Source organism: Pongo abelii, chromosome 18, assembly GCF_028885655.2.
Source record: "Pongo abelii isolate AG06213 chromosome 18, NHGRI_mPonAbe1-v2.0_pri, whole genome shotgun sequence".
NCBI lineage: Eukaryota > Metazoa > Chordata > Mammalia > Primates > Hominidae > Pongo > Pongo abelii.
In genome coordinates this window covers 32,966,671-32,977,925 of record NC_072003.2, presented here as the reverse complement: position 1 = coordinate 32,977,925, position 11,255 = coordinate 32,966,671, and the positions used below count along the sequence as shown (strand labels likewise).

Sequence of the window (11,255 nt, the reverse complement as noted above, 5' to 3'; positions counted from 1 at the left end):
AATGTGTTGAACTGAAAGAATCAGGTGGCTTTAAGTACACCACTCGCTTCTCACACCTTGGTTTCCTTCCCGGTGAAATGGGGATGATGGGCAACCTTATCCCATGGGACTGTGATAAGGAAGACAAGAAAGAAAGGCTGTAAAAATTGTGAGCATAGATAACTTGGACGTTGAGAGGCCACCAGTGTTCCTGGGTTTTTAAAGGTTTCTTCTGCTGTGAGCCGGGTGCCCTCTGAGCTATGAGAAAAGAGGTTCTCCCTCCTTGGCCAGGGAACCCCCACCGGCTTCTTTCCTGCCACCGTGAGCCTCAGTTTCCTCCTCTGAGGGGAGGTGTTTGGGGAAGAGGGGCTGGGACACAGGCTATTGCAAATCCTTCCCGGCTGTGCTTATCCCAGCAGTCCCAACTCCTGCAGCCATGACTTCCATCAAGCATTAAGGCCATGTTTAGTGCGTAGGGTGTTCCCTCTCAGGTCTGCTCTGTCAGCCCCTGCTCCCACCCCAGCCCCATCCCAGGGTTAGTCCAAACAAAGGCTGGCCTCAGGGGATCAGCAGCCGCCAAATCTGAGATAGGGCTTTCCGGGCGCGGCCGGCGGAGCCCCTGCGAGATGAAGAGCGGCCAGAAGCCCAGGGACCCTCGCGGGCATCGGGGCTCTCCCAGATGCCCACGCTGCCTGCTCCCACTGGAGACGGGGACAGGGGCGTCGTCCCAGCCTCCTCCCTGCTCCCACCGCTGTCCCCTTTTTTCCCCAGGCTGCGGGAGGCAAAGGGTTAAATCCCATAGAGCTGATGCTCTGACTCCAGGCTAGAGGGGCCCGGGAAGCTGGGGTCACTTCCTGCTCCGTCCCAGTCACCCTGAACTGGTCCCCGGGTCCTCAGCCTGGAATCACCCCTTGAGAAGGACCCCAGAGTCCTCAGCGCCCAGTCCGTCCCCCGAAGCAGGGCACTGAAGGGGTTAAGTCCCCTGGGGCTGGATTCCTCCTTCCGGCTTTTCCCAGACCCCAGAGCCGTGAGTTGGGGACGCCTGGGTTCCCGGGGGGTGGCCTGGAGTGCCCGGGACGGCCGCCGGGGAACAATGGGGCCCGGGAGGCAGGGGCCGGGAGCCCGGGCCTGAGCCCCCCACCCGCGCCCGGGGCTGTGGCCGGGGTGGGGGCGGGCGGGGGGCGCGGAGGGCCGAGGATTCTGGGAAGCGCGGGGGTCGGTGGCGGGGGAGGGGAGCCTGGGGATTCTGGGAAGAGGGATCGGCCCGGGCCGGGGGCCGGCACTGCCAGCGCAGCCCTGGAGGAGCCTGGCAGTGCTGGAAGGAGCTGGGACCCCGGTGGCCGGGGCGGGGGCGGATGCCCAGGCTCTGTTATCAGCAGCCGGACGGGGGTCGCGACTCCGGGGGAGCAGAAGTCCGGGGCCGACGGTGCAGGCGGTGGGGGGGCCGGGCCAGGCGGCTGCATTCCCGCCGCCTCCATGTCAGGGTCACCCTGGGCCGTTCCCCACATCTCTCGGGAGGCGGCTCCTCATTCCCTCCCTCTGCAGTGGGGCCATCGCGAGGTCTCAGGCTGGCGTGCCTGGTGCCTGGGCTCCCAGCGCCTCGGCCTCCCTCGGTCTTCCCACGTCCATGCTCTGTGTCGGCCCTGTCATTAACCCTTTCCCTCCTACTCTGGACCACTAGGGGAGAATTTTTGGGAAACCATCGAGGTCCACAAACTCTTACCTGTCCCCAGCAAACACAGCAGGGCATCCTTCCCGGACCGGACATGAGGCAGCCCCCAGTGTGGCAGAGGTCTCCGCTTCCACCACCCCAAAGACACTTACAGGCAGGGAGGGGGGATTCTTGGAGCTTAAGTAGCTGCAGAGATGAAGAAATTCATTTACTTCCTAAACGCTAACTTCTGTCTCTCCTACCGCTCTTTGGCAGGGTGCAGCCAATCTTGCTTCACCTTGGTCACCTCTCAGCTGCCTCCTGCCATGTCTCCCTTGCCCCACTGCCCCTGTGCACACAGCGCCCACCTCACACAGCCATCCAAAGTTTCCAGGCCCCACCTAGGGATTCTCTGCAGGGTGTAAATGGTGTGGGACCTCCTTCTAGCGCTTTGTTCCTGTGGCCTCGTTCCCTCATCCTGAACTCATCTCACCCTTTTTGAAGTGACAGCTGGCTGTTTTTATTTATTTATTTATTTATTTATTTATTTATTTTACCAGGGGGCCACTTGGAACTCCTGCTCCTTTGCTGCCATCCCCTTGCAAACTGATCTTTAAAAGCATTAGACCAAACAGGTGTTCCAGGGGCTAGGGACATCTCACTCATTCATTCATTCAACAAAGTTTCTGGAGCACCTATTCGGTGCCAGGCTCAAGAAAGCAGCCTCAAGAAACAGCCTCAAGAAAGCAGAACAAAAGGAGTAGAAGGAGGGTCCGGGCAGGAGTGGGGATAGGAGGGCTTTGGTGGGGAGTATGGTTCCAGCTCATGGATGCAGACCAGCAGGCCTAGTCCCTGGGTCCAACTTCTCCTTTTCTAGCCTGGGAAACCTCTGGGTCCCAGGAATTTCTCCAGCCTATTCTCACTGCCAGCAGGCTCCCCATGAGCTGTCCTCATCACCTGTCTCCTGCCAGCCTCCCACAAGCATGAGTCTCACATGACTCCCAAGGTCACCTCGTGCTCTCAGAGACGGGGTGAGCCAGACACGGAGCCCTGCTTTTATCATCTTAGCTCTGCCACTTCTCAGCCTTGACCTTGGAGAGGTTTCCCCAGGCGTTGATGTACTAATCTGTAAAATGGACAGCCTGATTCCTGGGTCTCCTCACCAGGCTGTGGGAGGACTGGGTGAGAGAAATGACACCATGGCAGGCGCTGGGTCTGCCGCAGGTGTTCACACAAACATCCATCCTCCCCTTCTCCTTACTTTTTCTCTTCCTCTGGGCGGTTCCTGCAGATGCGGCTTTAAACTGCCCCTCCCCACCACCTCCAGCCTGACCCTCTTTCTGTGCTTGGATAACAGAAAAGTGCCCCAGTCCTTTTAGAGGGACTGTCTCCTCTGGGAAACTGGGGTGTTTTTTTCTTAACCCTTTAAGTGTCTCAGGCAGCCTCGGTTCACTCTGGGGCACAGAAAAGTTTATTGGGCTCAATTAGCAGCCCCATTAGGAGGAAAATTAGAGTCTTAATGAGCTTCCTCTGATTAGCAAATAACAGGTTTCCCAGCTTCTGGGCATCAGAGGTATGGGGTGAAAACCTCCTTCCCCTGTGGATGTCAGAGACCGCTCCAGCCCCCATTCGGTTCAAAGGCTTATGAGTGATGAGTTTTTAATTACGCTCTTAAATTCACCTGCTTGCTTAGTTGTGCCCTTAAGATCTGGAGTGAGAATCAGGCCTGCAGGGGAAGGGGGCCGCAACAAGAACCCGTGCCCAGAAAAATGGGGTGGGAGGACACTGAAGTTCACACAAGGAGGAATGGGGCGGGGCAGGGTGGGAGTGAGGTTCAGGGGGAATAAAGCAAAGTGCAAAATCAGCTCCCAGTGTGCGCTCATCGCTGTCTTCCCCCGCAGGGTCCCTGGAACACTGCAGTCCTGAGCTCTGGGATGGAGCCCGAGACTGCGCTGTGGGGCCCGGATCTGCAGGGTCCGGAACAGAGCCCCAACGATGCTCACAGAGGTGAGGGGCACAAGAAGGGGCTGCGGTCCCGGCAAGACGGTGGTCCCGGCTCAGGGAGGGGCCTGGACTCTGGGGGACACCCAGGGGAGGGAAGAGAGACCAAACCCCGTGTTCTGAAAGGGGCTGGGGGCTGTAGACTCCCTTTCTTTCTGTAGGTGCCGAGAGTGAAAACGAAGAGGACAGCCCTCGGCAGGAAAGTTCTGGGGAGGAGATCATCATGGGAGACCCGGCTCAGAGTCCAGAATCCAAGGACTCAACTGAGATGTCCCTGGAGAGACCCTCCCAGGACCCCTCTGTCCCCCAGAACCCCCCAACCCCACTGGGTCACTCCAATCCCTTGGACCACCAGACCCCCCTGGACCCCCCAGCCCCGGAGGTAGTCCCTACCCCATCTGACTGGACCAAGGCCTGCGAGGCCAGCTGGCAGTGGGGCGCTCTCACCACATGGAACAGCCCCCCAGTCGTCCCCGCCAACGAGCCCAGCCTGCGGGAGCTGGTGCAGGGCCGCCCGGCGGGGGCGGAGAAGCCCTACATCTGCAACGAGTGCGGCAAGAGCTTTAGCCAGTGGTCCAAGCTGCTGCGGCACCAGCGCATCCACACGGGAGAGCGGCCCAACACCTGCTCCGAGTGCGGCAAGAGCTTCACGCAGAGCTCGCACCTGGTGCAGCACCAGCGCACACACACCGGCGAGAAGCCCTACAAGTGCCCTGACTGCGGCAAGTGCTTCAGCTGGAGCTCCAACCTGGTGCAGCACCAGCGCACGCACACGGGAGAGAAGCCCTACAAGTGCACGGAGTGCGAGAAAGCCTTCACCCAGAGCACCAACCTCATCAAGCACCAGCGATCCCACACCGGCGAGAAGCCCTACAAGTGCGGCGAGTGCCGCCGGGCTTTCTACCGCAGCTCGGACCTCATCCAGCACCAGGCCACGCACACAGGCGAGAAACCCTACAAGTGCCCCGAGTGCGGGAAGCGCTTCGGCCAGAACCACAACCTCCTCAAGCACCAGAAGATCCACGCGGGCGAGAAGCCATACCGCTGCACCGAGTGCGGGAAGAGCTTCATCCAGAGCTCGGAGCTGACGCAGCACCAGCGCACGCACACAGGCGAGAAGCCCTACGAGTGCCTGGAGTGCGGCAAGAGCTTCGGCCACAGCTCCACCCTCATCAAGCACCAGCGGACTCACCTGCGCGAGGACCCGTTCAAGTGCCCAGTGTGCGGCAAGACCTTCACCCTGAGCGCCACGTTGCTGCGGCACCAGCGCACGCACACGGGCGAGCGGCCCTACAAGTGCCCCGAGTGCGGCAAGAGCTTCAGCGTCAGCTCCAACCTCATCAACCACCAGCGCATCCACCGCGGCGAACGGCCCTACATCTGCGCCGACTGCGGCAAGAGCTTCATCATGAGCTCCACCCTTATCCGCCACCAGCGCATCCACACCGGTGAGAAGCCCTACAAGTGCTCCGACTGCGGCAAGAGCTTCATCCGCAGCTCCCACCTTATCCAGCACCGCCGCACGCACACCGGCGAGAAGCCCTACAAGTGCCCCGAGTGCGGCAAGAGCTTCAGCCAGAGCTCCAACCTTATCACCCACGTCCGCACGCACATGGACGAGAACCTGTTCGTGTGCTCCGACTGCGGGAAGGCCTTCCTGGAAGCCCACGAGCTGGAGCAGCACCGGGTGATCCATGAGAGGGGGAAGACCCCAGCGCGGAGGGCCCAGGGCGACACCCTGCTGGGGCTCGGGGACCCCTCCCTGCTGACCCCGCCGCCGGGAGCCAAGCCGCACAAGTGTCTCGTGTGCGGAAAGGGCTTCAACGACGAGGGCATCTTCATGCAACATCAGAGGATCCACATCGGAGAAAACCCCTACAAAAATGCAGACGGCCTCATCGCACACGCAGCCCCCAAACCTCCTCAGTTACGATCCCCAAGGCTCCCTTTCAGAGGGAATTCCTACCCCGGGGCTGCGGAGGGCAGAGCCGAGGCCCCCGGACAGCCCCTTAAGCCGCCGGAGGGTCAGGAGGGCTTCAGCCAGAGGCGGGGGCTGCTGTCCTCCAAGACCTACATCTGCTCCCACTGCGGAGAGAGCTTCCTGGATCGCTCTGTGCTCCTCCAGCATCAGCTCACCCACGGCAACGAAAAGCCCTTTCTCTTTCCTGATTATAGAATTGGCCTAGGGGAAGGCGCAGGGCCCAGCCCCTTCTTAAGTGGGAAGCCCTTTAAATGCCCTGAATGCAAACAAAGCTTTGGCCTCAGCTCTGAGCTGCTGCTGCACCAGAAAGTCCATGCAGGCGGGAAGAGCTCCCAGAAGAGTCCAGAGCTGGGGAAGAGCTCTTCCGTCCTCCTGGAGCATCTCAGGAGCCCCCTGGGGGCCAGACCCTACAGCTGCTCAGATTGCAGGGCCTCCTTCCTCGACCGCGTGGCCCTCACCCGGCACCAAGAAACCCACACCCAGGAAAAGTCCCCCAGTCCCGAGGACCCCCCTCCAGAGGCAGTCACCCTGTCCACAGACCAGGAAGGTGAAGGGGAGGCCCCTACCCCCACAGAGAGCAGCAGCCATGGGGAAGGGGAAGAAGGGGAAAACCCCAAAACCCTAGTGGAAGAAAAGCCCTATCTGTGCCCCGAGTGTGGAGACGGCTTCACAGAAGTCGCAGCCCTCCTGCTCCATAGGAGCTGCCACCCAGGTGTCTCCCTGTGAAATGGGTCTGGAGACCAGGGGCCTCGCTCTCTCCAGAGAGGAACACTGGATTTTTTCCCCCAAAAAAATTACATGGGGGGAGGGAGGATAACCCTATCAGATGGTAGTGGAGTGGAGGAGAAAGAACCCTGGGAAAAAATAGTGCTTTTACATCAGTGATGAGAAACCCTATAAAATTATTGGTGGGAAGCACTTATAAGGCAGTAGAGAAAAACTGTTGGGTTAGAAACCCTATAAATATGTAGGAAAAAAAAAAAAGCCCTTTAAGTCTGTAGCAGAAAAACCCTATAAACCATAGTGGATAAAAGCCCTATTAATTGTAGGAAGAGGTCCCAATATGTCTCTGAACAACCCTATAAAACTGCATCAAAATCCTTAGGAAAATCCTATAGGGTCGGGGAAGTGCCGCAGTGGCACTGACCCAGGAGTAACGACCCTCAGAAGATGCAGAAAACACCTCTCCCTCGCTGTTCCACAGTGTTCTCTCCCAGCAGCCCTGGACAGTTCTCATGGAGGAAGATGCTCAGCTGGGGGAGTGGTGTGGGAACTGGGTGGAACTGAAAAGGAAGAAAATAGGAGAAAAATAAGTGACCAGGAGCTCTGGAGCCCCCAGAGGAGATAAGACAGAGACTAGGAAGAAAAGGTCCCACTCACTGCACTGGGGTTCCTTGGGGTTTGAGGACAATGTTAGATGAATTGTGTGTGTTAGGGAAAGAGGCCTGTGGAATCCCTTATCAAAAAGAACCCCAAAATGGGGAAGAAAACAAATTGGCAAGCCTTTTTAAAGGCTGAAGTTTGGGGTGCAGAAACATGGTCAGTATAAGAATACTGAGAAACCACCACAAAAATTAGGTGGAAGCAGGGGGCAGTTTCTATTAGGTTGCTTTGAGGGGAGCAAACCAAGGTGGGGAAACTGCTCACATGGAACCCAGCTAACTCCAGGCCCCTTCTTGCTTCCGGGAGCTTGTGAAACTGCAAGTAGCAGGCAGGTCCCAGCTCTCAGGGTGCAAGGGTTCTCCCCGCACCAGGCAGGACCACCCTTTCTCCCTGCCCAGCCAGGGACTTCTACTCTGCAAGGCATCCAGGGATGGCGGTTGCCTCCCACCACATTCTCAGGTCTCACCGTCAGGAGGTTTTTCCTGAAATCTAACTGCCGCCAGTGGCAGCTCATTTCCTCGAATTCTGTCCTCAGTGGAGAGGGAAAACCGCTGCTAGTCGACCTCCAAAGAATAAAGCCCTTCAGAGACTTAGGGCCTGCGTGTGGGCCTCCCCAGCCTTCTCCAAGTCATCAGGGCCACAGAATTTCTTAGAAAGCTTTGATTAGCCAGCAACTTGATTTTAAACTTCAGCTATTCATCTTTGTTGGTAGCAAGGCTGCCCCGCAGGATAAGGCAGCCTCCCTGGTGGGGATCCAGACACCCAACGGACTGAGCCACAGGTCCCTGAAGAGTCCGCAGAGGCCGTTTCACCCTCCTCACCCTGGTACCTGGAGCCCTCCAGGGTTGTGATGATCCAGCCCAATCTCAGCCTTGGGATGGATGGGATGGATTCCACTCACTTGGCTCCCCTCTCCTCCTTAGCCAGAAACCTTCAGAAGAAAACAGAAGGATGAGAAAGCCTCCCTTGCCAGGCCCATCTCACCTCCCACACCACACAGTTACACGTTCATAAACAGCCAAGCCTGCTCACAGGCCTGGGCGTATGTGGCTGGGGAGAGACTGTTGCCCTATGAGATGGTGGAAGAGAGAAAACTCTTGAATGAAACATCTGTAACAAGACTCCCACTCCCTAATCCTGGAGACCCCTTCAAAGGGAGAGGACTCTGCTCAGCGCTGGGTCAGAAAGGAAGTGCTTGCCAACCCCAGTAGTGTGCTGTCCTGGAGTAAGAGGACTGAGATGCCAGCTGTGGGGTCCGTCAGGAGTCGCGTCTCAGAGAGGGGTGACCCGGATTTTTGCAAAGCTGTGGAAGAGACCTCTAATTCCATGACCTAAAGGTTCACACAAGCTTTATGCAAATCCTTCGCCATTCATCTATCCTGGCCCCAGCGGGATGACCCTCACATTTAAAAGGATCAAAATCTCAAACATTGTGGGAGGAAAATGCCAGGCCTGCTGGGGAGAGGGAGAAGGCAGGCCTCAGGATTGTGCGGAGAACCATGTTGACATCTGCATAACGCCCCAGCCTACCCAAGTGCCAGGAAGGGAAGCACTACTGAGGGGGGGACTGCCTGTGGGTCTCTTCCTAACAGAATGCTGATGAAGAAGGGGGTGCCCTGTAAGACTGAGAAGTCTACCAAGTGTAAGCAGATGTCCCCCTCCCCAAGATGGTAGCAGAAACTGAAGTTGTAAAGACAAACCTCTCGCAAAGCCAGAAGCAGATGCTCTCAGAAACGGGCCTAAGGAATCTGTTCCCAGAAGAGGCCTGGGGAGCAGCTTTTGGGGTCAGAGGCCAGTCTGGGGGGAGACAGGCAGTGTGGCCAAAGGCCGGCGCAGGCCTGTTTCGGACTAGGGTGTAGCATATTTAGTAGGATGCTCGCATGTTGTAGGGACGGGTGAGGGCTAAGGGGCTTGGCTCTTGTATGCGATGGATGATGTGAGCACAGTTCGTAGGGTCAGGTGTCTTGCGGTAGGAAAGGGGCAAGGTCCGATACCTCTGGGATGTGGCCTGTTCTCTCTTGCCCACCTCCCGAAGCTCCTTTAACCAGGAGCTTCCCTCCCAGAGTGAGCTACGTCTTGGGAGGATTGAAGCAGGGAGGTGGCAGTGGCTAGAGTTGCTCAGATGAAGGCCCAGGGGTCAAAGCATTTGCTCACCAGAACTGAGTCTGGAAGGCACTGTGCAGCCAAACCCTCTCGTCCAATCACATGCAGGCCCCAGGCCCCTCAGAAATGCCCTGGTGGAGGGAGGAGCCCAACAGATAGGGTCAGGGAGTCAGTGGGGAAAGCAGAGGGAAACTCGAAACTGCTGTGGACATGGAGGTCAGATGGGAACTTGGAACTGGGCACGAATCCTGAATGGTGGGGAAACTTGAAGCCATCACAGCCAAGAGGTGGGGTTCCATGACCTGCCCTGAGGTCAGCAGCTCCCAGACTCCTTTGCCCTCACTAGGGAAGCCCCAGTCACCTGACTTATCCCCATGGAGTGAAGAGAGGCCCCACTTTTGAGTGTTGTGTGTCCAAAACAGTGTTGTGTCACTGGTGGTCATGTTGCTTAGTTGAAGAGAATAAAGGGAATAAGATTTCCTGGGTGTTTCTTGTTTTTTCTTTCAGCCTAAAGTGAGCTGAAAGAGCGTGGCCTCACCTTAAGCCGGAGCCCAGGAGTGACCGCAAAAGCTCAGCCCAGCTCCAGGCCCACCCTTCACCCAGGGGCCCTAAAATCCCCATCCATTGCTGGCTTGTGGGAAGCTGAAGAGTTTATGAAGTTTTAAGCTGCACTCCCTTGGTGCGGAAAGGGATAAATCTGATGAGATGGCAGCCGAGCTAAGCTGTTCTCATCGGTGCCTGGCCTCCCCGCCAGCAGGACTGCAGAGTGGCCGCCTGGTGGCTCTGGCGCTGGCCAGCTCAGGCCCAGCTGTGCAGCCCCAGGGAGGCCTCTCTGGCCACCATACCTGCAACCTGCCACAGGGAAGTTCTGAGGATCTAGTTTCAGAAGCTGGCATCCACCACTCCTGGTTCACTTGGGGACCCTGGGAGAGGTGGGTGGAGACCTGGCTTGTCATCTCACTCCCAGGATGTCAGCTCTTGTGCCCTCACTGTGTGGAGAGGCTGAGGCTCAGAGAAGGGCAGCCAATTGCCCAAGATCCACAGCAAGTCCGTGAAGGAAACCAGAATGGCCAGGAACTCAAGCAGGTTTTGTGCCCACTCTATCCCAATGTCAGGCCTGCCTCAGTGCTCAGTCTCCTGGACGCTGGGCCTGGCCATGGGGGGTTGGGGGGATCCTCCCCAGCCAGAAAGTGTCTCCCCACCTTTCCTGTACCCCTCTGACCACAACTCAGGGCAGGTTCAGTGTCTCCTTTCCTTCCCCACCTGGAAAGGGGGATGGGAGGAGAGGAGAAGCAAGTAATGAAGGCTACTCTACATTCTCTGTGTGCCAAGCCCTGGGGACACTGAGGTCCATCAGGAGTCCCAGTGCTGGAGAAATCTGCAGGAAAGTGACTACAGCAGAAGGGCAGACACAGGGCAGTGACTGCTTCAGAGATTTCGCAGAAGGGCTGTGGACCCAGAGATGGTGCCTGCCACAGTGGAGGGTCAGGAAGCTTTCCGGGGAAAGTGACCTGAAGGATGAGGACTGCAAGAAGACCCAAGAGTAGGTGTATGGGCTGGGGGTGGGACGGAGGACAGGGGTGCATAACAGCTGGGTATGGGCTTAGAGCAAAGAGGGCACTATGGGAAGGCAGAGGCAGAGAGCAGAGCCCACAGTGTGGAGCCCCTGGAGGAGCTTGGGGAAGGTACCACTTGGGGATATTTGAGAGTGACATGATCTCTCTTCTCGCCACAAGAACAGTGGTGATTCTCCAGGTCTGGAGCTCAGGAAAGAGGAGTGGCTGGAGCAGTTAGGTCTTATCAGCTTAGCTATAGCCATAACCATGAATAAGCACACCCAGAGTGGCAAAGTAGAAGGTCTAGTTTAGGGGTGGAGGAAGAGAACCAGCAGAAGACAGTATGAGAAAAACCAGGACAGGACAGCATAGCACCGTCGGATGCAAGGGAAGTTTTGAGAAGAGAGCGGTCAACATCAGGTAACCCACTGGCCAATCACAGGCAGTGCCCAAGGTCTGGCTGAAACGGGCATGTCCACCACTGATGCCAACATCTGTTCACTCCCAAGAAGACAGCCAAGGTCGGGGTGGGCCCAGGAGGAATTTTGGACTGCCAGTCCCTGGGCAACGGCCCAGGGTACCGCTGCCACTGGGACCACTA

At 57.6% G+C, this 11,255-nt stretch overlaps 1 protein-coding gene across 2 annotated transcripts; it reads left to right on the top strand.

The window, feature by feature from the left end:
• The first annotated feature begins 545 nt into the window (after window positions 1–545).
• Window positions 546–9,578, top strand: ZNF629 (zinc finger protein 629). 2 transcript variants are annotated; one of them, XM_002826356.6, is made up of 3 exons: window positions 546–1,006; window positions 3,532–3,637; window positions 3,793–9,578. In XM_002826356.6, exons 2-3 carry the CDS (start codon window positions 3,565–3,567, stop codon window positions 6,336–6,338), a joined length of 2,619 nt encoding a protein of 872 aa, XP_002826402.3. In that variant the 5' UTR covers window positions 546–1,006; window positions 3,532–3,564; the 3' UTR covers window positions 6,339–9,578. The 2 variants fall into 2 exon arrangements, with proteins under 2 accessions (XP_002826402.3, XP_054390853.1); XM_054534878.2 differs by having other exon boundaries at window positions 702–1,006; window positions 3,774–9,578.
• The last annotated feature ends 1,677 nt before the right edge of the window (window positions 9,579–11,255 follow it).